The sequence below is a fragment of the Rhinoraja longicauda genome, chromosome 12, assembly GCF_053455715.1.
Source record: "Rhinoraja longicauda isolate Sanriku21f chromosome 12, sRhiLon1.1, whole genome shotgun sequence".
NCBI lineage: Eukaryota > Metazoa > Chordata > Chondrichthyes > Rajiformes > Arhynchobatidae > Rhinoraja > Rhinoraja longicauda.
Window position 1 is genome coordinate 35,512,090 of NC_135964.1, and position 27,809 is coordinate 35,539,898.

The window sequence follows — 27,809 nt, forward strand, 5'->3', positions numbered from 1 at the left end:
TTTCCCCGGTGTGGGACAAATAAAGGAATATATTATTATTATTATTATAAAGTTTTTTTAACTGATTTCCTTAATGGATCTTTTTTTGTGCCTACTTTAAGTTTATGATCTTGTGCTTTCAGGTCCCAATTCATAGTTTAAAAAGTTATAGATTTCCTGCCAGTCCAATAACAAACATCTTTCAAACTAGGTATTCATCAAGTGGTTGTTCTTTGAATTTTTTTCTGGGATCTCTATTTTCTCTTTCATGGGAGTGGACTATTTATAGCCAGCCAAAACCCCTTGCAAGGCATTACTTCCCAATATGTTTTTCTCTTTCTCCTCCTTCCCTGGTGCATAGATAAGGTGAATAACCACAATTTTTTACCCATGGTAGGGGGAATCTTAAACTAGAGAGCACTTAAGAAGTGGTTGAATTGTTTTTGAACTATTGAAGTGAATAGGGTGCCGCAGTGGTGCAGCCTCAGAGCGGTTTGGTTAGATTTTACGTGTTTTCTTGGTGTGCCTTTCCTTGCAGTTCTCTCTTTTCCTTCCATGTATCAAATATGTGCAGATCGGTAGATTAATTGGATGATGTAAAATTGGCGAGTGTAGATGTAATGGGAATTTGGGATGTATGGGTTACAGGGAATATTAGTGGGAGAATGGAGTTGCTCTTTGAGCTGGCATAGACTCAGTGGACAAAATGGCTTCCTTCTCTGTCATAGGGTAATACAGAAATAGAAAATAGAGTGGATGGTGAAGGTCTCTGTATCGTTGGTAAGTTCTCCAATATTCTCTATTGTCATTGTGGTCGGCCCTTTGGCCAGAGATGTCCTTGACAACATCAAAAACCCTTGCATATATTTCATTCTTATAATCTGATTCATTTTCACAATAAACATATGTCTTTAATGATCTATGCACCTTGACCTTTTCATCCCTCACCTCTCTAAGATCTACAGGTCTCAGTATGCAACCTAACAAAATTATAAGTATGAGGAAATGCATCAAAGGAAAAATAAAATAAACAAATTGGAACTGTTGAGGTGGCAGTGGCGTGCTGGAAACGAGGACAAATGCTAATCCATCGAGAAAAAGAATGGGACACATTAATAAGAGGTTGATATATTAATAATAACACCTGCACTTGGAAATAAGCAAATGACTAAGTTGGAGCAATATAAATAAGCAGCTTTAAAACTGTCTAAAAAATGAAATAATTAGAAGGCCCAGACCAAGCTATAAAATAAAATATGGAGAGGAACAGCTGGAGTTATAAACAAGAAGCAGGAATGTCACAGGTTAGAAGTTTTGTAACAAGTCCTCTTCTCCCAACTGTGCTGTGGTCAGTGACTGTAGTTCAAATTCTTCTTTAGCCACCAGTGTTATCTGTGGACATTGAGACTGCTCATGCTACCAAGGGGAGTTGTTGATTTATTGGCAAGAAACTAGGGACTGAGGAAAAGAAAAGGGTTTGAGTAAGTATTCATGCGAATTAATAGAACTTAGTAAACTGGCACAGAAAGTAATCAGAAAGACCAATGAAATGCTGGATTTTATCAGAAAATAACTTGGAAAACTTCAGGATGAAAATTGTCTACTAATAATTTGGAGCTTTGGTTAAACCCCATCGAGATGATACTAAATTCAATGGTTGTTTAGTCAGTAAAATTGTAAAGACATTTTTAACAAATATATATGTATATATTTTTTTAATTCTTCAACAGAAAATAAATAAAAGAACTTTTTCAGTCAGAGGGTGGTGAAGGTGTGGAATTCTCTGCCTCAGAAGGCAGTGGAGGCCAGTTCGTTGGATGCTTTCAAGAGAGAGCTGGATAGAGCTCTTAAGGATAGCGGAGTGAGGGGGTATGGGGAGAAGGTAGGAACGGGGTACTGATTGAGAGTGATCAGCCATGATCGCATTGAATGGCGGTGCTGGCTCGAAGGGCTGAATGGCCTACTCCTGCACCTATTGTCTATTGTCTAACAGGCAGGATTTTGAGATTAGCCAAGCTTAACATTATTAAATTGTAAATTGGATAATAAATTCCAGTCACCATTGTCAAATGTAGAAATCGGGAAGTTGTGCTTGAGGTAAAACACAAACAGCTGGTGGGTCAGGCATCATCTCTGGAGAACATGGATGGGAGATGTTTTGAGTTGGGACCTTTTTTCAGGTTGATTGTAGTAGGGGGAGAAAGCTGGAAAAGAGGTGGGCATGGGACAAAGCCTGGTTGGTGATAGATGGATACTGGCATGGGTGGTTTGATTGGCAGATAGGTAGGTAAAGGCAAAAGATGAAAAGGAGAGAAAAGAGGTGTGAAATGAAATGCCAGAGGGAGGGATCAAGATGGACGGGGGAGGGATATGAGGGACATGATAAGTTGGAAAAAATGGGTGTGCACTGGGGTAGCGATGGTGGGCACAGGAAAGAGAGGGGAGGGTGATGTTACTTAAAATTAGAGACATCAATGGCCATACCACTGGGTTGTAGGCTACTTAATCGGAATATGAAATGCTTTTCCTCCAGCTTTTGGGTGACCTCACTCTAGCAATAGAGAAGGCTCAGGATAGAAAAGACGGAATGGGATGGGGAGTTAAAATGGTTAGCAACCGGGAGATCGAGCAGGCCTTGGCAAACTGATCGCAATAGTTCGGTGAAGTCTACGCTTAGTCTCATCGATATAAAGGAGGCGACATCTGGAGCACCAAATGCAGTAGGTGAGGTTTGAAGAGATGCATGTGAACCTCTGTCTCACCTGGAAGGGCTGCTGTGATCTCTTGGACAGGTGTTACATCTCCTGTGATGGCAGGGGAAAGTACTTAGGGAGGGGGTGGCTTCGGTTGGAAGAAATGAGCAAATCAAGGAGTTGCGGAGGGAGTATTCTCTGCGGAACGGGGTGGGGATGGGATGTGAATGGTGGTGGGATCATATTGAAGGTGGTGGTAATGTCAGAGAATAATGTGTTGGATGTGGAGGCTGGTGGGGTGAAAACTGACGACCAGGGAAACTCTATCCTTGTTTAACACTTCCAGAAACAGTTACTCTTCCAGAAACGATACCATTGCACTATCTGAGAAACTTGGCAATATTGCAGATGTAAAACGTACTGCTCTTTCTTTGCCACTGACTACATTATCCCATCGAACAGTGAAAAGCTTGGATAGAGTGGATGTGGAGAGGATGTTTCCACTAGTGGATGAGTCTAGGACTAGAGGTCATAGCCTCAGAATTAAAAGACGTTCCTTTAGGAAGGAGGTGATGAGGAATTTCTTTAGTCATAGAGTGGTGAATCTGTGGAATTCTTTGCCACAGAAGGCTGTGCAGGCCAAGTCAATGGATATTTTTTAAGGCAGAGATAGATTCTTGATTATTACGGGTGTCAGGGGTTATGGGGAGAAGGCACGAGAATGGGGTTAGGAGTGAGAGATAGATCAGCCATGATTGAATGGCAGAGTAGACTTGACAGGCCGAAAGGCTCTATTTTGCTCCTATCACTTATAACCTTATGACCTTATTTCATGCAGCATGTTAAATTGCAAGATTCAGACTACTGGGCTACCAGCAAGACTGGAAAGTGTTGTGCCGTCTGGTCACACTTTTGTAATCAACCAATTGACATAGTTTCCCTCCTCTTTGAATTATCCTGCTGCTGTGGAGTATGAAATATTCACTCTTCTTTTGTTTTTTCTTTTATTTGGTGGTTTTCCTACATGCATCATGTAGAGAAGTACCAGATAGTTTCAGCTGTGTTAACATTTAATGATTCTATAACACTGGGATTTAATTTAATGACTATTGCACTGGGATTTTAAAACAGTGAATAAATGGAGAAATGGTTAAATACTGAACACTTAATGGAGCAGTATTCATTTTATAGAGGCACCAATTTAGATAGACCACAGAGCAGATGTGAAAACCATGGAACAAGGAATAGTTGTATTTAAATGAAAACATTGCAACTTCAGTTGCTAAGAATAAGTAAGAAAATTGGAGGTTAAAACTTGAGTTTTTAACCATAATCTCTAGCTGAAACAAATTTTAAAACAATCTGTGCTATTAAATGCTAAGCTTTTCATTTTATGTGTTACTTAGTTGACCTTGTGCAGTAACCTTTCATTCTTCACTAAACCAGCCTCCGACATTAAAAAAAATTGTTAACGACACCCTGAAAATGAGGGCAATATACAAAACAGACTTTTTCTAACATTCATCATATGGTCTTTTTGGATGGCTCCCAAATGGAACTTTGCAGAAAGGGATTTAGTATCTTTAAAGAAAAACCCCTTCATCTCTCATGTGATATTGTTCTAAACTTTCTAAAGAGTGAATGCATTATTAGCATTGACATTTCAAAGCAACATTTGGCATGTTTTCAGACTTGGATTTGCATCTATAAGCACATAATTGTATGCTCATTTCACAAACATCATGCCCCAGAAGTCACATTTTGGAGCACTAAGCATTTCTTTAATGCAAATTATATCAAATATTTTAAAAGGTTACAATATAGAAGCAGCGACACGTAATTTTTAGGCACTCTGCTAAATGGTTACATTCTAAAACTGTAGCTAGTTCTGACAGCACATCCCATGCTCTACATATTTTCAAGTCTCTAGTCTATGCAGAACTGATTTTACTGCCACCCTTACTAAAACTGTCAAAATGCATCACATTGATCCCTGAGTACGGTGGATGCTTGTTCAATTGGAGCTTTCACAATTGACACAGATAGATTTTTAAACTTGTACATAGGCGTGAAAGGCTGTGAAGGTGGGGTACGGATGAAAAGTACAGCGGGATGAATGGAGGTTAACCTTCTGTTCTGCCTATTTGTTTTGCTGCCTTTTTGAACACAGTATAACAGTCTGAACACAATAATCTTTTAACAGTCCTAATGCAATGGGATAATGGATGCAACAAATCATGCATTGGTTGTGACTGTGTGTTGCAGCCTACATTTCACATTATAACTTATCATATATGACAAATCGTGCATGACTGGCAGTTTCATAGGGTTGAAGGTCAGGACACAAGGTGTCTGCAGATGGTGGACTGCCCTCAGTTGTACTTTTTTTTCTGACTAGGTTGCTACACAGGCATTGGAAGGTTAGAGTGAATGTCAATTAAAGGAATAGAGATGGAATCCTTCATGACATGCCCTGAAATAGGTAAGTGCTGGAACGGTTACTTTAGATTAACCATAGAGATTTTACCTGATTTGAGAGAGAAGACTCCTTATGAATCTGTTGTTGGCATCCACTTCTTACACACTAGGAGCATTTTACAGCGGTTAATCAACCTACACATCTTTGGAATATGGGAGGAAACCGGAGCACCCCCAGCAGTCACAGGGAGAATGTGTAAACTTCACACAAACAGCACTTGAGATCAAGATGGAACCCAGGTCTTTGGCGTTGAGTGGCAGCAGCTCTAACAGTTGTGCCACTGTGCTGCCCTCTGAATCAAATTCTGAATAAATTTTTATATTTTGTCTATTACCTTTTACATAATGAATAAAAAATGTTAATTGATTTATCTGGTAAGTTATGTCAGAAATCTGCACACCTAAAGGAAAAACTGAGGAACTTGAGCTAACAAAAAAAAAATCCTTGTAGAATGAGCCTGTGTGTTTCCGTAATGTACAAAACGAATCAAACACTTCTGTGCCAGTTAATATAATGGAAAATCTTATTACATTGAAACTATCAGTATTATTTATTAATAGTCCAGTAAAGCCCCACATCAATAGAGGCAACACCTCCCCACCCCCGGTTACGCAGGGAGAGGGGTTGTCTTCCTGGAAAACAGTCTGTGTCATAATTTTCCGTATTGCACATCTGTGTCTTCTGTGCATGCATCAAGAAATGTGAATTAAAAAAAATATTTAGTTAGTTTTTATTTACTTAAAATCTGGGTGTTAATTTTGTTCTGTAACTCATGTTTTTGTTGGTGATTTGTAAGACAAGTTTCTGTAACCTGAACGGCTGCAATGTGAGGATTGTCTGCAGCTCTCTGCTCAACATCAGGGCTTGGCTTTACACTTAGTGGCTCTTTGGTTGAAAAATAATTTAAGAGAGGAAAAAAACAATCTTCCATTGACTTTTCTCTGTGACATTGCTTTTCGGAATCGACTCATTTGTTTAACTTGCAAATATTTAATCAGATATGCTTTTTTTCCTTCAGAAGCCCAGAGTTGAAAGCTACCTTGTAACAGTTACTCTGTAAATGTTTATCTAGCTATGCTTTCTTTGTCTGCTTGTAATTCAATGTTTGGCTGACACTGAGTGAAGGTTAGTCACCTCCCACTAAACCAAAATTCTTGATATTGTACTTCAACATGGCAAATACAATTTAAGTTTTTTTTAAAAGAGCCTATCACAATCTATGTGCAATATAAAATCTAACAAGGTTGTGTTTTTGGCTGCTGTTTCAGTGCACATACTTGCCCATAAATAACCAATGACCTTGTACCTCACTAATCCTGTCCTTGACCATCTGCGGCTTCTAAACAATACATACAAGGTTTTCCTTTCAAGCTCATTTATCTAAAAAAATAACTGCAGGGGAGCTGGGTCACATCCAATTGAGAGGAGCAAGTAACCCAGTAGTTAAGTCTCAAATTAAAAATGTGAGCTGCTGCAAAATAACAAACATGCCAGAGTTAAGTCAGTGTGTATAAATGTTCATGAATACAAATTAATACACATGTAAATAAGCAAATTTTTAATTAAAAAAAAGGTGGATTAAAGTTTTAAAAATGTTTCATAAAATAGATCTTTCAAAGAGACTATTAACTGGAACTACAAAGTCTAAACAGTGAAGAACAGGCAAAGCACCCTTTAAAAAGGTAGAAAAAAAACCCTTTCATTTATAGCTGTTATAATTTGGGATGCATTACTCAATAGGGTGGAAATAGGTTCCATGGCAACTTTCCAGTCACAGTTATACTGAATTGTTAAGCAAAATGTTTTAGGGGTGCAGAAAAAGAACAAGGGATGAAAGTAATTGGATAAGAGCTATTATGAGCAAAATGGTCCAAATGTCTTCATCTTAAATTCTTTGTTTTCACCATCTTCTGCATTGTCTTTCAGTATGCCCAAAAGCGCTTTACAATTGCTGTCACTGTAGCAATGCAGAAACTGCTGCAAATAATCTGTACATGGCAATATCCCTCATTAGTCCATAATAAAACAATTAAACCGGTTAAATCCTTCACTGAGGAATTGATATTATTCTTCAAGAATTTGAAGGCTGATAGGATATGGTTTAAAATATCACCTGAAGGACAGGACCAAATGCAGTGGAAGACTGTGTCAGTGTACCACTGGGATATTTTGTGATCGGGTGTCTCTGGACTTAAATCTACAGCCTTCCAGCTTAGAGATGAGTGTACTACGACCAAGCTAAGGCCAGATTTATATTTAGTTATAATAGACTGGATCATTATCTTTAGACTAATTCAGTGCCTAGTCTTGGTACAGCAATTCCTTTCAGAGAAGGAATTCACAACTGTACATATTCAGTCACCATCAAATATAACACTACTCTCATTCTCTAGCCTCTCCAGCATAAAATCATGATGATCACAAATTTAAAACACATTTATTCTTATTTCTAGTAACTGCTCTGCCGGTGAATTCACACACAGTGCCTGGGGTTTCAATTTTAATTTTTTTTGTGGTACTGAGCAGGTGGATGTCAGATACCTGGAACATAGATATGAACTATCTATGCTGACCTGCTAAACCTGCTGACATTGGTACCATAGAACTATCTGTCATGCTTAGGAAGAATAGAGGAAGAGTTTCTGTAGCAGGGAAAGCAAAGCTTCCAAAATCTTTTCTTTAGTTTTTTGTCTATGAAATATGCTTTTCTGACTTCACTCAGCTTGGCAAGGAAATAAAGAGAACTCCCCTGCCCGAATGTGCCTGAATTATGACTTCAGTTGACTATCAGTGATGAAGTTGGGACAGAACAGGCATACGTTAATAATGACTTTATAGCTTGTATGGCAAATTAGGTTAAAAAATCATAATGCTGGAAATTGGACAGGTTTCCAGCATGTAAGTAACCTGGGTGAATTTCAATCACCATTTGTCTGAGTCTGCAGAGGGTTAGAATTGCCCTGTCCATATCTTGGAGGATATTGGCCATGGAATTCATGATGCCAGTGTGCTTGTCATCTCCTGATTACGATTACTATGATGATGCATGTTTTAGTGAAGGTTCAAGTTATCAACCTTTCACAACAATATGGGAACTCCACTCTCTTCAGCTGCAGACTGTTACATATTTTTATGGGCAAAGATGCATTTAACTGTGCAAATAGATGTCTGTATTGGTCTTCATTTTTAATGAGGTCTGTTTTTATGTCAACAGATGTATTGCTCGCAGATAAAATGAATGTGGTATGAAAATCTAGCGTTATCATTTTTAATTCTTATTTTTGAGAATTGAGTAATGATTTTGTTACATTCTAAGCAAAACACAGCTGAAACTGAATGTAACCTTCTCATGGGATGTCCACTTTAATGTTCCTATATAAAATTTTTCCATATTTTCCTGACACCTCAGAGCATTCAATTAATACTTGGATTTGCATCTGTAATCGTGTAAATGCAACCTTCAGTCATTTGCTTCTTATCATTCCATCTCAACTTGGCCTGGGACAGGTGATGAATAATGTTTAAGGAACGACCTTCCTTGTGGTGTCTTCTTTAGTTCATATCTGAGACATCGAATGACACCATTAATTGCATCAACACATACTTTCCAGTCTTTGCCATCCTCAGCCAGGTCAAAACCTGCAAAGTAATCTGATAGAAATTCTGTGGAAAAATGGAAAGTAGTCAAAATTATATTTTTACCTGATAAATAACTTTCAGATTTGTTTTTAAAAGGCTTTACTTTTCTAAGGCATCTTAAAATTATTAAATAAATATATATATATGTATATCCCCAGAGAATGGTGTTTAAGGAGAGGTTTGTGGAAATCATAGTAAGCCCATGCAAAATGCCTAAACATCTGGATAAGGCTTTGAGTAGAAATGAAAGGAAAAACAGATGTCGGAAATCTGGAGTAAAACTAAAAACTCCTGGCACCATACAGTGGTTTGATTAATACCTGGAGGAACACAATAGGTTAATACCTTTTGTATAACTGCTTGTCAGATTGAGCATGGTTGACCTACAGTCAATTTTTGCAGAACTGATGGGGGTAACTCGGTTTATTTTGTAAATTCAGTTGTTTAATGTTTTTGGAGGGAAATGTGTCAGGCCTATATATCAAAGGAATGTTATCCTGCCATTGTGTAAGGATAGCAAGAGGACAAAGTGCTGTTGTGTCAATCATGAAAAGTCACCCTCTCTAACATCTGGGGACTGATGCCAAGGTTAGGAGACCATTCATGTATCACAGACTAATCATGTATCACCCAACTGTTATGGGTATTAATATCAAATAACATTCTTCCACCATCTGAACAGATCTACTGCCATTTGGGATGCAATGTTTTGGACGGGAATGCCTTTAGGAGTCCTCAGAATTGTTTTCACGGAAAACATTGGCCAAAAAAACGTCAATTGTAAATAACATTTTCTCTTGGTTAATCTATCAGTGTGCCTATGTATCAAACAGGATATGAGAAGCACCGAGGGTAACTCAGACACAGAATGTACTCTGGGTGGGGTGCAATCACTGATAGACTTGTGATTACTGCAGAATGCAGATGTAGGACTGGGGTTGCAGCATGTGCTAAACAAAAAAACACCTTACAGTTCATGGTACAAAGGAAGAATGCTGTGGTAACTAACTCCCTAGAGTAATGTGGAGCCATTCCTGTTCCTCTTTCGGAGGCGGTTGGCAGGCCTGGCTTTGCCGGGGCTGGGGGTGGAGATGGTTCTCTCGGCCTATGCCGATGACGTCCTAATGTTCACCGACCCTGTTGACCTGCGGAGGATGCGTGAGGGTCAGCAGCTGTTGTCCGCCAGGATCAACTGGGGGAAGTGTTATAGTCTCTTGGTGGGTCAGTGGCAGGTGGACTCCCTGCCACAGGAGATGGCAGTTTTTGCATGGAGCACCACGCACCTCCTCTATCTGGGGGTCTACCTGAGTCCCACTGAGGGGGCTTGGCAATGATCTTTCATTGTCCAAGGGAGAGTGAGAGAGAGAGAGCGAGAGAGGCCTTTGGCTCACTGAGTCCATGGTGATAGTCAACCATCCACTTCGCTTCTCTGACATTCACAAATTCAGAGATAGGCCGATCATTGCTGACTATGACTAGCAAATCAAACCAGTCTACCCAATTACAGCAAGACCAAGGTAAAATTGAGGTTTGGGTTAACATATATGTGATAACATTCCCCCATACAAGGACCAAGCAACAATAAGTTCCATCGCAGAGCACAGCCACCTTGCTGCCTTAGCTTTCAGTTGAATGATCTTCACCTGAATATCCCCCATCAATATCCTAGGGCCACTATTGATTAGAAGCTCAAATGAACCAGGCAAACAAATGCCATAAATATTTTAAAGGATGTCAGAAACTGGATATTCTATAACCTCCTGACTTCTCATGTATTACAACTGATAAACACATTTCAGGAATGTGATGGAATAGTTTCCACTTGCTGAAATAAGTATAGTTACAGTGCTCAAGAAGGTCAATATCACACAGTGCAAAGAGGCTTCCTTCAAACAGCATCCTTCACTATATTAAACATTGCAAAAGGTTTGTGTAGTGAGGATAACAGTTGGCATTATAATTATTGAACCAGCCTTGAAGGCCCTTTGAAAATTCTCTGGTTTATTTCATAGAATTAATTTAAACTATAATGAATAAACTTTATACGAATATCACTAAACTCTATTAATTTTATACACAATAATCCAAATTATCCCCAATTTAAAAAACTCTGCTGAACTGGATATCAAAATTGGTCAAGTGCAGCTCACCTCTAACAGCATTTATCTTATTACAGTCTAGAGGAGCTTTTCCTTTCCGAATTGCTCCGTACACGTTACTCCTGAGAAGAATGCTGTCTGGGAAGAGATGTCTGATGAGGAAACGAGCTGCCAATTCAGGACGTGTCCTCTGCTTGGCAAGATGAATCACAGAGGCTGGCAACTCCACTTTCCGGTCAGATCTACCGAGGCACTCTAGTACGAAAAGGTAGATTACATGTCATCAATCAAATTGTGAACACGAAAGGGAAATATTGAACTTGTGAAAAATTCCCCAATAACATTTTCTACACACAATAATAGGGAAAGAATTTATATATATTGATGATTCACTGGTAATTCAAGCCTTTCCATTGCCTGGTTTAAATCTAATGGACACGCTGCTCTATGTTGCAAGTTAATTTATATTCTAGTCAATTGAATTACATATTTCAAGTATTTTGAGGACATGGGTAGGTGACGTTTCAGGTCAGTACCCTTGTCCCACAACAAAAAAAATGACAAGCTTTTTTTAAAACTTCATATTATTGTACGTTTTTGTAGATAACACAATTACTGAAATAATCCCTCAGCCAAACTGGCTGTGTTTTGAAGAAGGCAATAATTTGTCAGATGAGGTTTTTTAAGGCTATGTACAACACCAATAAGGTCACATTATGTGAAAAGAAAAAAAAATCACCAATGGTCTCAATGAAACTATTTGGTACCAATGCTTTGCTTTGAAGACTGATACTTTTAAGGAACAGAATGCCTGTAGACAATAGACAATAGGTGCAGGAGGAGGCCATTCGGCCCTTCGAGCCAGCACCGCCATTCAATGTGATCATGGCTGATCATTCTCAATCAGTACCCCGTTCCTGCCTTCTCCCCATACCCCCTGACTCCGCTATCCTTAAGAGCTCTATCCAGCTCTCTCTTGAATGCATTCAGAGAATTGGCCTCCACTGCCTTCTGAGGCAGAGAATTCCACAGATTCACAACTCTCTGACTGAAAAAGTTTTTCCTCATCTCAGTTCTGTCTTTGTATGTCGGGCTAAGCTAAACGTTTCATTGGTCTTCCACTCCTAAAGTTTCACTACGCACTGCTTGTGTTTCTCCCTGATGCACATGATCTAGAATGTAGAAAAGTATAGTACAGGAACAGGTCCTTCAGCCTACAATGTCTGTGCCGAACATGAACCCCAATGTCTTAGTTACCAAGTGGTAGGAAGGCAGTGAAGACAAATTCCATAATTAAATCCAGCTTAGTTCAATGTCATGAACCATGTTTTAGTCTGTTGGAAATCCTGTCCACCCTAACAGTTAATTATCTAGCTGATTGTGGCCACATTCCACCAGAATTTACATCACTGTTGGATTTCTTGCACTTGGCTTCTGTCTCACTTTGTCCTATTTTAATTGACATTTACCATCAAACTTGATTATTTTGGTCATCCTGATATGGCTGGATTATTTTAAAGATAAATCTGAAATAATCCATCTAAAATCTTCTTTTGTATGGATGATTGAAAGCTACAAATATAAAATCAGTTTACCAGTTTAATGCATTTCAGGATGGGAGAATATTTTTGGAATGTTACCTTCAACTTTATATAGAGGGCATTGTGTTTCTACGTGGTCCATATGTGACTAACCTGTCCATGGATGATGGCTCTGTACCTATACATGATATCAAGGCATTAGTACAGCAATTACATAGCTAAAGACACAGAAATGTGTCTTTAGAACTGATGTCTATGCTGGTATTTATGTTCCAGAGTTTATATCCAACTTACTTCATTTCCCTTATCAATACATCCTATTTCTTTCACCCTTATCGGACTGTGTCAGTGTTAGCTCCAGGTGCCAGATGTCCATGTTCTTCTGGCAAGGCTTCCTCATTTATAGATTTACAGGCAAAAGTAAGCAGATTAATTATGAAAATGTAAAATTACTGTCAAGAAACCCAATAATAATATTTCTTGCAGGAATAATCTGGCATTCCTTCATCAAAAATTATCTAGGTTGGTTAAGGAGAATATCTATTAGATAAATCTGATGTTACTTTGAGGCATTATTATTATAAATATTAGTTATCCTTTCATGATTAATGAATTGTGAACATTGATTATTCACCAGAGGTCAACAACGGCATGAATGTTCAATGTGATCACCAAAAGCACATCTATTACTAGCAACAGATAAGACTTTGTGTCCACAATATTTCTTCGTGGTTTGCTTTATCTAATGCACCAGTAATTCAATTGCATTTCAAGGCATTTGTTCTGCAAAATATGTATATTTTCAGGTTGAACTCATTTTCTCACCACTTTTTAAATTTCGTTTTTCCTGATGTTATACATTTATTGACCTGACATTCACTCCATGAGAACCTTGTTGATAATGCTTGTCAGTTTTCTCACAACACTTGAGTGTTCAAAGCAAGCAATGTCACTTGTGGGAATAGATCATATTACATGCATTGAGTGTTTGACGGTCAAGTACAGCTATCTTGATTAAAAACAAAGTAGATTCTCATCAGCTCTACCTCAGGGAACATGTATGTGGATCACTGCATTGGGAATTTTCAAAATATTTCCTGCAATGGAAAGATGAAGCAAGAACATCAATTGCAAGGTTCATAGAATAGTGATGGTAGGTTTCCCCGTGCATATCTACGTTCATTGTTAGTTTCATCACATTGTTCTTATTGATGTGTTGAAGTTAATGACATTTAGCTTGGTTTATGCAATCTCTCAATCTAGCACGTACATAAGGCCGTTGTTCGACTTCAGCCTGTTGTTAAATACCATCTTCCCTTCAGTTATCATCAAGCTCTGAGAACTGTGCCCCCGGTTATCCCTATGTAATTGGATCCTTGACCACAATCAATTTGAATTGGCAACAACTCTTCCTCCTCGATTGCATTAGCACATGCGCAACTCTCTCTATACCCATGACCGTGTAGCCAGACATGGTTCCAATGCCACCTTTAAATTCGTGACGCGTAGGAAAGAACTGCAGATGCTGGTTTCAATCGAAGGTAGACACAAAATGCTGGAGTCACTCAGTGGGACAGGCAGCATCTCTGGAGAGAAGGAATGGGTGACGTTGTGGGTCGAGACCCTTCTTCAGACGGATTCTTTAAATTCGTGACGATACCACCATTGTTGGAAGAATAATTGGTAATGATGAGCCAGCGTATAGGAGGGAGATTGAAAAATGTGATTGGATGGTGCCAAAACAACACTCTTGCTCTCAATGTTAGCAAGCCGAAGAAGCCGATTGTCGACTTGAGGAGGGGAAAGCTGAGGATTCACAAATCAGTCATCATCGACGGGATGGTGGTGGAGAGAGTGAACAGCTACGTTACTGGGCGTGCATATTTCTAAAGATCTGTCTTGGGCTCAGCATATCGATCACGAAGAAAACTCAGTTTAGCAGATTGAAGACATTTGGTACGTTGACGGATACTCTATTGAATTTCTACAGGTATATAGTAGAGAGCATACAGCCTGGTTTGGCAACTTGAAAGTCCAGGAACGAAGACTACAGATGGTAGACACTGCCTGGTCATCACAGCTACTGACCTCCCCACCATCGATGGGATCTATAGGGATGCAATCTAGAAAGGCAGCAAGTGCCCATGAAAGACCTACACCATCTTAGCCGCGCCCTCATTTCACTTCTACCTTCAGGAAGAAAGCACAAGAGCCTGAAAACCGTAACCCCCCGGTTCCAGAACAGCTTCTTCCCAGCAACCATCAGGTTCTTGAATATTACACATTAACCTGAGCAACTATGATCTTCTATGGACTGTGGCTTTGGTTGCACTATGAACTTTGGATTTTTTTGCAATAGAGACAAAACCCTGTGCCTGTTCTACCACTTTTGGGGCCGAAGGTGATCTAAAAGTAAAGTGCTAATATGATTGCTCTAAGTCCTCAAAATATGGAAAGGAAATAGTTTACTCAGATGAAGTTTCCGACACCACTGCCAAAAAGTGTAAGTCACAATAATTTACATTTGTCTATCAAAACATCACAAGGCAGTAGACAAAAATGTTACATTTGTGATTGAGCAGGGGCAGATCGTAAAAGGTTTTATCAAGCAAGTATATTATGATAAATGTCTTGGAGGAGAAAATAGAGAACAAACAAGGAGATGGTTAGAGCTTAACGCCAAGGAAGCAAGATTGTCAAAGGTGCAGCATTTAAGTTCAGGGAGGAACAAGAGACAGGGTTACAAGTGTCAGCAAGTGCAGGAGTGATAAATGAATTGTGCAAAGTAGGATACAGGCAGCGCAGTTTGGGATAACATCAAATTTACAGGTTGTACAAATGAGGGTGTCCATCAGGTGTTGAAAAGGTCAAATCTAACAAAGGGATAGCTGAAAGTATGAGCAGAAGATCAGCTTATGCGTTGGTCTGGAAACATGAATGATGTCAGGTAAGTCATTGTTTAAGTTATGCTACCTGCACTGTGTGTTGAGACCCATATGTACAGAATGACCCATCAGGTAAATTACCAGGGGGCCTGTTGACTCATGACATTCTTAAAAGGAAAGATATTATGTGGGAAATAGAGCCAAGGAGGTATTTTAAGGTAATACACAGTGCAATCAATATTCATGATTCTTGTTTGATTGAAACACTTACACACTAAAAGCATCTATATTATCATCTTGAATCTTTTTCCAAAGTGACCTGTTACTAAATGAGTTATTCATCAGATTTGGTACAAGCATCAAGGACATTTTAGACTGTTCTTATTTTTTAAATCCTGAAACCTTTGAAATACTTCCAAAATATTTTTTTTCATGATGGCGATAAACAGATGCAGCATAGAACTTAAAACAGATTCACTGCTGCAAAGTCCTTGAATGGAATGACAGTAACTCTCGAAGTACTGGTTTATGGCAAAGAAAAATTGTGTTGTATTATTCTTCTGCAAGTATTATTCTTCTGCAATGTCATATTTTCCTGCTGAATAAAAATTGTGCAGATTAAAAACACCCATATAGTGACTGAAAGCAAAAAGTATTCTTCTGCAAGAATAATACTTTTTGCTTTCAGTCACTATATGGGTGTTTTTAATCTGCACAATTTTTATTCAGCAGGAGCACACATCATTAGGCGATCTGTGTAAGAGAAGTTTTAGAAACATAGAAAATAGATGCAGGAGTAGGTGCTTTGAGCCAGCAACGCCATTCAATATGATCATGGCTGATCATCCAAAATCAGCGCCCCGTTCCTGCTTTCTCCCCATATCCCTTTATTCTGTTAGCCTGAAGAGCTGTATCAAACTCTCTCTTGAATACATCCAGTGAATTGGCCTCCACTGACTTCTGTGGCAGAGAATTCCACAGATTCACAACTCCCTGGGTGAAAAAGTTTTTCCTCATCTGTCCTAAATGGCCAACCCCTTATTCTTAAACTGTGGCCCCCGGTTCTGGACTCCCTCAACATCGGGACCAATTTTCTTGCATCTAGCCTTTCCAAACCCTTAAGAATTTTATATGTTTCTATAAGATTCCCTCCCATCCTTCTAAATTCCAGTGATTATAAGCCCAGTCGATCCATTTTTTTAGGAAGGTGGTAATTAGAATGATAGTGTACAAGATAGCAATAGATGGAGGATTTATTTTCATGAAGAAAGGTAAGTTTTGAAAAGTGGAGGATATTCAGTATGGAAACAATGATGATTTTGAGAACAGGTTATTGGATGGAAAGTAAAAAGTGGGAATAAATAGATCCTTCTCAGATTGACAGACTATCAGTGGGGTCCACAGGCCACTGGTCGTCCCAGTTATTCACGTCTAATATCAACACTTGAGAGTGAAGAAAATGTCATATTTTCCAGTTGCTTATGATATCTAAACCAGGTGAGATTAAGAGTACGGGAAAGATATAAAGAAGCTTTAAAGGAATAGGGAGTTGACGAGTGAATGAGTAGTTGAGAACATGGCAGATGGAATATAATGTGGAAAGATGTGTTGTCGCCCACTTTGCTACAAGTAGAGAAAGGCAGAGTGTTACATGATGAGAGGTAATGATATCCAAAGAACTGGCTATGCAAGTACACAAGTTACTTAAAGGCAAGTTCAGCAAAAAATTAAGAAAGCATGTTATTTTGTTTCCATTATGGGAGGGTTTATTATTTGAGTAAGGGTGTCTTGTTGCAAGTGTGTATGGCCATGGCGACACTGCACTTTGTAGTATTGCGTGTAGTTTTGGACTTCTTTTAAGCTAAGAAAGGATGTACTTGCCACAGGCTAGGTGCAGCAACGATTCATGTCTGTCCATTAAAGGTTTTCCTTTCCAAAGAAAGGTACACCTCCAGCTACTTCCCTCACCTGACATTGTCATAGGCATTTTATCTCATGTGGGCCCCTTGTACGCAGACGACTATTTAGTTCTTCTTTCTCGTTGAACATAATTTCTCCTCCATCTATCATTCTTTCCCCTCACTACAGAATGCCTTCCCAGTGATTGAACTGACATCCAAAAGTGAAGTGATGGATGTTGCACCAATCTTTTTAATCTCACTTCTAAATGAACACTGGATATTAATTACTCTACATAAAGGTGATGACTGCATACTCGGGATGACCACTGGTCCACATTGGAGCTCATTACACAAGCATATCACAGCTAATTTGCAATGTAACATTGAGAAGCCTTAAGTGCTTCATAATCCTGTTGTGAACTTTGCATATGATCCACCACAAGCCAACATAGACAGATGGACCTGGGCACTCATTGAATATACGTGTTACCTCAGTAGCCACACCTATTAAAGTGAGGTTCGGGATCCTGTGCTTACATTGTGAAACTGCTCTGACACAATTGCACTGATTGCAACCAACCAGGAGATGTTGAGACGCGGGTCTATAATACAGACATTATCTAAGGACTAGACCTGGGTAGTGTTTGACAAAAGGTCATAAGTTGGAGAGGTACCAACGACGGACACCTCCAGAAGATCCCTCACAGCTAATCAGGCATCCACACTAAAATTAACATACAGAAATGAAGCATTGTGCGTGAAACCAGATTCCTACATGCCCAAGAAAGACCTACAGCCCAAGATTGCCCTTGATCGGAGGTCCTGCAATGGCCAGAAAATACACTGCAAAAACACAAAAATAATGTTATCATTAACTCGATGGACAAAGCCATTAATCAACATCCATGGACTTACAATCTCCACCTAGTAGTGTCATAGAGCATTATAGCATGGAAACAAGCCCCTCAGCCCAACTCATGCTGACAAAGATGATCCATCTAAGCTAGTACATTTGCCTACATTTGACCCATATCTCTCTAACCTTTCCTTTCTGTGTAACTGTCCAAGTGTCTTTTTAAATGTTATTGTATGTGCCTCAACTATCTCTTCTGGCAGCTCATTCCACACACCTACCTGTTGTCAGTTTCATGGCGATAATACTATCCTCAAAACTGAAGAGGGTTTGTGTTTTCAGCGCTACGATCCCGATTCATCTCAGTACTGTATTTAAATCAGTGGCAGTGGTCAAATTGAGGGATCACGGCTCCTGACCCTCTGTACTTGAACAGAAATATTTCATGCAAACTGCTGAATTCTCTTCCTTTCAGCCCCAAATAAACTTTTAAAAAATAACATGACCACAAAAGGTCTATTTTAAGTTACTAGTATATTGAATTTGAACAAGATGAAAAGAAATATGGCTAACCACAAAGGATCTTGTCTGGCTTGCAGATAAATATGCTCATGAAATTGTGCACCACACTTTATATTGATTTTTCCTTTTCTCGGGTCAGGCACACAGCCAAAACTCAAAGTAAGGCAATACAAATACTGACGATCAGATCAATAATTAAAATATAAAACTAACAATTAAATGTCATAAAATTCTTCAAAATACCTTGTGGAGTGTAGTTGCTTTTCTAATGTAGGAAATATGCCAATCAATTTTAGGATAATATCTTGTCAATAATAATACGCTTGGCTAGCACAGTGGTGTAGTTGTTAGTGATACTTTATCACTGTTCCTGCAATCAATCCTGACCTTACATGCTTGCTGTATGAGTTTCTGCCGAGTGCTCCAGTTTGTTCCTACATCTCAAAGATATGCCAGGCAGTTAACGAGCCATTGTAACTAAGTGCCTCTCATAATCAAAGGGCACCTGAGGACAAGTTGCAGGGAAAAAAAGGGGGCAGTATTGGCACTGATGGGATTGATCTTCTAAGAGCTGGCAAGGACACGAGAAGTTCAATGGCCTCCTTCATGATAAGCAAGTAAAATATAGGTCAGGATATGAGGGATAACACCTGTGCTCTTTTCAAAATATTGCTCTGGCATCTTTTGCATACACCTGACAGCACAGATGGAACCTTGGTTTAACATTTCAATTAAACAATCAGCACTACTGATAATGAAGCACTCATTCAGCACTGCAGCTCAGGTTTCTGGAGTTGAACTTGAACGTACAAGCTTCTGACTTAAAGGTAAGAATTATGTTGTCGACAGCACTGAACCTCAGTTGACACCAGCTATGATACCTACTGTAAATTTTACTACAGGGTTCCTTTGATTTTTTCAGTGATACCAGAGAAATCATGTTGGAATGTAGCAACTGATTTACTGAGGAAAAATATGGAAAACATAAAGATGTCACATGCAACTATCTAAACCAACGAAGCATCTAAAGTCCATTATTGCTTGACATGGTGTTCTTGAACAAGAGATATCCAAATATCAGATCTACCTTGCCAAGTTTGCAGCTGAAATTAGTTTAACTGCAGTACAAGTAGATACAAATTCTTGCAAAGCAGTAAAGAAACAAAGAGAATAGTGCAGTGAAATATTGGTGAAAAAAGCAGATCACCGTTATTGGAATTTGTAGACCAGGTACAAATTGGGTGCAGGCTGGCAAAAACTAATTACCAATAGGAAAACAAGAATTATATTAATAATGTACCGATAAAATTAATGAGAGAGTAAACAAGTCAAATCGGAGAGCACGATCACAACTCTCCAGACTGTGAAATCCTGAAATCAGATGGTCACCACAGGAGATGTTACAAGTGTTAGTAGTTTAGTTAAGATCAGTCACTGAGACACAAAGCTGACCTCAACTCAACGGAATAAATCAAAGCAGGATCAAAGGGTCAACTAGGCAGCAAGAAACATTTGTACCTCAATCATAAACAATTCAAACTGAGACTTTTCATCCTAATGCACAGAAGGCGAGACGAAAGTTGGCATCAAAAATGATTGCCTAGACTCCCACCTCATCAAGACTCTTTAGATTGATGCCTTGGAAGATGAGATGGTCTCAACTGGGATTGTGCAATGAATCTCCTCTTCCCAACCCTTCTCCATAGCACAATGAAAGCAGACCTACTCTGGGAAATCTGGAAATCATAAAGATGTCACATATCACAACATATTGTCTGATTCTCATCCAACAATTATTCTGTTATGGGAAAATGACAGGTGAAATGACTTTAGATGATTTTTGGCCTTGATATGTTGGTTCCTTCTACACTTATCCTCGGTCTAATGAATTCCCTGAGCCTTTGAAGTCTGTTCGTTAGACTGTTGGCTGCAGTGAAGCAAAAACCACTGATCATAACCATCAAAGGTCTTTCTGTGCTTTAGACAACTTTTAAACATGGAACTGGCAGAAATTTTACAGAACAAATTTACGAGCTGAAAACTCAACAAAACTTGCTGGCAGTGTAATAAAAATTGAAGCTACTAAATATTTTGTCATCATATACAGGAAGAGCACAAACCACACTAACATAAACAATGATAATAAACAGAACCATCAATTATTGGGTCTGGAGCATAGAGCTCTCGAGAGGAATAGCAGTCTTGTAAAAATGATAAAAATGCTCTAAAATGGAGCGAAAATGTCAGTTGAAAAGAAACTTCACCTTAAGAGTTATACCCTAAATTCGAAGCAAATTTATTTACAAAAACTGAACAGTCAAAATGTAAGTTGTCAGAATATCAAAAGCAAAATGCGCTGCTTTGAGAAAGGCTTAATTTAATGGTTATATGAAGTCCAATCGTGCCATAAAACATTATGTAGCTTCAACTCTATAACCATACCATACCTCTATCACACTGATAACACTACCAACAGTACTTGCACCTTTTCCCATGCTCAAGACTGGTAGCTTTCCTATCATGACAAGGACCTACTCTCGGGAATTCTTTCCCCAACCTCTCCATCTTATCAATTGCTTTACTTCTGAAGACCTTAAAAGTCATCTCTTGTCCTCCCCAGATTTGGGGACTCAACCATTACTGTGGCTCAGTCTATTCTCCACAAGACTGTGAGGACTATTTCATGTTCAAGTTTCTAAGCATGCCCATTGTTGATAAATGAATCATCAAAAGCTTGGCTTAGGACCTTTTAACTGACAGTTCGTTGTTATTTTTTGGTAAAACTGTTGAACAGTGATTGTCAAAACACTGCAACTATCTCGGAATATCATAGAACAAGGATGGAATTTCCATTATTGAGTAGCCATACCTCTGGCCCTTACAATCACCAATAGAACAAGTCGTCAATGAAAAGGTTTCATTTGTAAAAATGCAAGGTTTTCCTAGGGCTACAAATCATCCAGGTAATCACCTACATTCACTCCCAAGTTCAAAGTGAATAAAACCCCCAAGTTGCTGTCGGTTTGTACTCTTCTTAAAAAATCATGGACACAGTGAGAACTGGATTGTCAGTATGAGAGAAAAATAAATGTTTATCATCCACATAGCTGTAGACTTCTTCATAAGTGAAAGATTATTTTACTTTATATCATCCCTTCCTCGACCCCTACCCCCCCCCCCCCCATTGGGTTCCCCCATAATTCTTGGCCGTCAAGAATTAAGGGGGAACCCATTGGGGGGGGTGTCAAAGAAGGGATGCCAAAGAATGCAGTTGAGGCAGGTACTAGAACAACATTTAAAAGACATTTGGACAGGTACATGGTTAGGACAAATTTAGAGGGATATGGGCCAAACACATGGTCGGCATGGGAATGTTTTGCCGTCGGGCCTGTTTCCATGCTGTATGACTCTATGTACATTCTGATTAATAATATGCACCAAACCTTGGCACTTATTCTTTCTGGGAAAGCAAAAGGTAAATAAATCCGACAATTCAGTTTGCAAGTAGTCATGTTTATCAAAGTACATTGCGTGGGTCTGAATTTTTTAAAATAAAGATTCTATGAAAATATTTCATGCTTGGCCTTGTAGTTCATTCAAGGTCTTTAAATCTATTACTGTTTGTTCAGATATAGGTAAGCCCTTTCTAAGAAGGCTATCTGATCTCCCATTATGCTGCGAATAAGAAATAAAAATAAAAATTGTGTACTATTTTCCATTTTAGGTTTTTGTTCTTCCTTAGTGCATCCAGATTGAGATCAAAAAGTGTTTCTTTTTTCATAATACCCCAGCATAAGAACAATATTTGAAAATCCTCATTCGAACATTTGTAAAGCTGTACACATCCCCCCTCCCTTTGTAAAGCTGTACACATCCGAAACTTTACTTGTTTATGTAACTGGGCTGTGCTAATTCTATGTTGTACTGACAAACACCTACAGCACAATGGCCTTGATATACCTTACCTATTGCAATGTATGTGTTCCTTGGTTGATTCTGTGGCCCTGCCACAAGAGGAAAATCAGGCATCCAAATACAGGAAGACAATGTTAATTTGTCACTTCAAATCACCTTGTGACACTCGATCACAAACCTGACTCAGGTTTGGGTGGATTCAGATAGTGGGCTTGAGTCTGAATGTGTTTGGGTGGATTCAGATAGTGGCTTGAGTCTGAATAAGCGAGAAGGAGCAATTGAAACTTACAATAGAAGAGCAGGAACTTACCATAACTGTGGATTGGTTTCTTCCTCAGCTCCAAAGCATGAGGTTTGGACCACAGAAGGTCCGATTATGTATGGTTCTGTGCATGATCTATTGGAACAAGGCAAACTCCCTAAGCTAGATATTGAGGAGTTTATTACCCATATTCATGAGGAAAATTACTCTGCACTGTTGCATCACAAGTTTAGAATGTAACAAAGCAGGACATTATCTATACACTAAAACCCGTTTGTTTGTCCCTGAACTACAGCCAAAATGGTACACGATAGCGGCACGGTAGCGCAGCGGTAGAGTTGCTGCTTTACAGCGAATGCAGCGCCGGAGACTCAGGTTCGATCCTGACTACGGGTGCTGCACTGTAAGGAGTTTGTACGTTCTCCCCGTGACCTGCGTGGGTTTACTCCGAGATCTTCGGTTTCCTCCCACACTCCAAAGACGTACAGGTATGTAGGTTAATTGGCTGGGTAAATGTAAAAAATTGTCCCTAGTGGGTGTAGGATAGTGTTAATGTACGGGGATCACTGCACTCAGTTTTCAGCATGACATAGACAGATAGAAATAGCCCCCCACAACTGCAATCGTGGGGGATCACTGGGCGGCACGGACTTGGAGGGCCGAAAAGGCCTGTTTCCGGCTGTATATATATGATATGATATGATATGATAAATTTAGGCCCACCTTACTCACCGTCATCCCTTTGGTGCTAATGGAAGACGTTTCATTGAAATTGGTGTTATATTTTTTAAGTTATTCACATTTTAAAGTTTAAATCTATCTCCTAGGGAAGGGGAGGGGGGAGAGGGGGAAGGAGGAGGGAGGGAAGAGGTGAGGAGGAAGGGGAGAGGGGGGAGGGAAGGGGAGGGGGGTGGGAGGGGGAGAGGTGGAGGGGGGAGAGGGAGAGGAGAGGAGAGGGTGCTGCACCAATGCAGGAGAGGATTGGGCCCAACGGGTCCACTTGGTCAAGTGGTTAAATAAAATTCACCAACAGGGGAATCTTAGTACAATTAGATCCACTTCCCCGTGTTCTGCGATTGCAGTTGTGGGGGGCTATTTCTATCTGTCTATGTCATGCTGAAAACTGGGTGCAGAGAGCTATGAAATAGAACTTCAACATCAGTGCTTCTTTCAGCCTTTCCTTTGGGCAGGTTAGCCATCATGTTGATGGAGAGCCCTACAGGGCAATAGAACACATATGAGACGGTCATCTTTCAGGCTGTGCACACCACTTTACTTGACCTTCATCTGGAGAGTTTGTGAATTACAGAATACAGTAGCATTGATAGTAATTGAAATAGAACAGAGAGCAATTTTTGAACCATTGATTGTGTGCAGACAGACAGCTCAGTCTGCATTTAGCTTAATGTGTGCTCTGGTAGTCTTCCTGGCTGCAGAATTGTTTCCATAGCAACAACTAATGCACCATTGTCTGTCCTGCCAAAGTCTTGATGATAAGTGAGCCTTCACCTCCATCACTGTTATGACTCGTTGTACTGCAAAATTACCGAGGGAGACTCTGGCAGGACAATAGTGTAAGATGACCTTAATTTATACAGGTATGTGATGCCCAACTTCATAGTGGGAAAAACAGCTCTATCAGATTTTGGAGCTCAACCTTTCTAAGCGCCACTTACTACTGAAGCTTATGTAAGGTTATCATTAGTTATAGCTGAAATGGCTATGCTTTGAATTTGAATAATCATTCCTGAAGTCTGCCTTTCTCTTCAAGCAAGTTTTCCAGAGGCAATTGTCTTGAAATAAAAATACTGTCTCTCCTTCTTGGGACCTGGATACCAATTTGCATGACTCGACTATATTCCAGCTGTACACTGAGAGAGAAGCTTTTCTGTTGGCATGAACAGTGGATGTTCTGGATGGCTGTTTGGTGCCAACAGTGTACATTGTGAATCCGGTAATATAATGAAACTGCAATGTCCTGACATGCTGTAATTGCTTTTCAATGGGAAAATGATTGAAGTGCTTGCCCTGCTATGCAATTCATTAGTCACCTGCTCAGAACATCTGTCTACCAAAAAATAGGCATACATTCCTGTTGTTCCCCTGTGGAATGGATTAAAAAGGAAACTACTATTAGCAGTGTCATTTATGTGTCGTCTGCAGGTGCCCTTGCAAAGTACAGTACTGCTCAGCAACTGAGCCCTTGTCGAGCTATAGCAATGCTGTTCATACATTCCTTGTGGTTACAGCAAATATGAGCAGTCCACCTGCTGTTACCAGTCATCTCTGGCACTCCACATTTGTTTATACACTATGTGGGACTTGAACATTTGTCACTTCTACTGATAAAAACTGAAATAGTACCTTTAAAGGTTGACATGGGACTTATTTTTGTTCCCAATGAATGTCTGTGTCAGCGATAAATGTAATTAATCCAAGAGTTTTGTTCTTAGAACATCAAGAACACCACATACATTTTCTTCAAAATGATAATAGAGTTTACATACTAATTGTCTGTAGGATACACCGATCAAGCAGCGTGACTAGTGAAAAAAAGCCAAAAGAATCCAAGAGTGGGGCATCAAGAAAATAAAAATTTGCAAATACTTGAAAGACAATGAGGTATAAAGCCTGAAATAACTGGAATTAATTGAGCTTTATGGAAACTGAAAACCGATGTGCCTCTTTTAAGTAACTTTACATGATGGATACTACCTAATTTTGCCAAAAGCTAATAAAAATGCAAGAAAACCATTCCTGAACTGAACAAAAATTAAAAATATTAAGAAGCTGTTTGTGAAAGGACTATGTGTTGCAAATCACTTTTTAAAATTATGGTGTCAGCACAAATCATTGTGAAATACAAATATTTAGATTCTGAAATGAGAAACAGTTGAGAGGAATATAATTTTTAACATAGGCCATAAATGATGACTGTCCAGTGTATTTATTTTAAGAATAAAGTGATCATCATTATCATGGCTCCTTTGATATATTCACGGTGGACATTTGTCTTGGAGTTCTTTATGGACATAGAATAGTACAGCGCAAGAACACGCTGTTTGGGCCACATTGTCTGTGATATTTTCTCTTACATCTCAATTCAGAAATTGCTGGCCTAAATGTTGATCAAAAAGATCAACATCCTTTTGCTAGAGGAACTCAGGCAGCATCTGTGGAGGGAAATGGACAGACAATATTTCAAGTTGGCTCCCTTCTTAAGAATGGAGCAGAGAGGAGTTAGTTGATAGAAAGAGATGAGAGGAAGGAGTGGGGCAAGAGCTGGAAAATGATAGGTGGATCCAGGCGAGGTAGCGTGGTTTAGCAGATGAGTCAAGTGGGAGAGAGAAGGATGGAGATAGTCACAAAGTCTGGAGGGAATGTGGAGAAGACCAAAAGGTGAAATTGGTGGAATCTGATCAGGAAGGAAAATAAGGAGTGAAATGTAGATTCAGAGGGAGGGATAGCAGGTAGTACAGAATAGAGGGTACGAGAGGGAGGGGAAACAACAGGCGACCCACAGGAGGGAAGGGTGGATGATGAGTGGGTGAAGGAGGGGAAAAATAACTGGGTGACCAGGGCGGTGGTGGACAGGTAGGTGTGTGCTGGGTAGAGATGAGGTGGAAGGGTTACCTGAAATTGGACAATTCAATGTTCATGCAGTTGGGTTGTAAGCTACCCAAGTGGAATATGACGAGTTATTCTTCTAGTTTGTGTGCGGCATTCATTCTGCCAATGGAAGAGGCTGAATATTGCGTGACTGGGATAGCAAGTCATTATGTTTTATAACAATGTCTCTCCAAATACAATCTTCATTGTCATGTAAATTTCCCCGGTGTGGGACGAATAAAGGAATATATTATGTTAGCACCATAAATCTAAGATAATGTGTTGCTTGTACACATGCTTCTTTGCCTAGCCTATGTGTTCTTAAGAACAGGGCTGTCCAACAGTACTGCTATTAGCAACACATAAAACAAAGAACTGTAATCCACATTAACCTCACCTAACATTAGTCTCACCTTAATAGATATGTCCATCCCAGCTGTCTCTTCTGCAAATGAAATTTAACTTGCCTTTTCTCTTACCTAGTTCTGAAACGTCGATGAAAGTAGGTGCCCACTTGATAACCCAAATGACGTGTCTGCCCAGCCTTTCTCAACATCGGAGGAGCATAGGTGAATGCATAAGCCTCGGGAGCAAGTTGACATTTGGCACTTTGGATTTTAACATCACGTCCTGTGTATTTGAAAACATGACAAAGGGTCTTGGACCTTGAGTTTGAGCACTGTTTCTTTTTCCACAGATGCTGCCTGGCCTGCATGTTTCTAGCATTTCCTGTTTACATTTCAGATTTCCAGCATCTGCAGTTTTATTTTCCTTTACTATAATGATTTAACTTCTAGCTTCACACATATCCTTTGCTTCTCATTCTGTCTGAAGATTCGCTCCAGGCTATTTCACAAGTAATGGTCATGTTAAAAATAAATATGATGCACTTTGGTAGGGAAATAAAATTAAACTCACAGATGGTGAGAGTCATTGGTGATGGTCAATAAAAGTGAGAATTAAGCAGCATTTGTTAAAAAAAAAAATTACTTACATCAGCTCAAGGGTTTAATGACAATCTCCTAACCCTGCTGAAATTCAGGCCATCAAGAATTAGATTTTTACACACACAGAAAAAGTAATTAATGGATGTCACTGTACCAAGAGTACAGTATATATATATTTATAAAACATGCATTTCACCTTGTACCTTAAAAAAATTGTTAACATACAAGAGAAGTCTTTACTGCTGACAGTAGTCCTGAATCCTGTACATTGCATTATTGACCTATAATGAAATCCTTATCTTTGGGATAATTATCATGCCTTATCCCCCACAAAAAGTATTTGTCACTCAGGTTCAATTTTCTCTTGGTCTTTGTTTTTAATATTAGAGTGGACATTGGAAATTTCAATATTCTGCGTGTATTCTTTTAAACATACTATTACTATTTGGTTTTGTTTACTGCACTAGTTCTCCATTCTACTAGTC

The 27,809-nt window shown here is 39.3% G+C and overlaps 1 protein-coding gene across 2 annotated transcripts in view; it reads right to left on the reverse strand.

Annotated features, from left to right (window-relative positions):
- Nucleotides 1-6,705: 6,705 nt before the first annotated feature.
- Nucleotides 6,706-27,809, reverse strand: part of LOC144598559 (uncharacterized) — a 98,706-nt gene continuing 77,602 nt past the window's right edge. For both annotated transcript variants that reach the window (XM_078408739.1, XM_078408738.1), the window contains 2 exons: nucleotides 10,941-11,144; nucleotides 6,706-8,814 (listed from right to left, as the gene is read on the reverse strand). In XM_078408739.1, coding sequence (XP_078264865.1) covers nucleotides 8,630-8,814; nucleotides 10,941-11,144 — 389 coding nt within the window. In that variant the 3' untranslated portion in view covers nucleotides 6,706-8,629. The remainder of the gene's footprint in view (nucleotides 8,815-10,940; nucleotides 11,145-27,809) is intronic.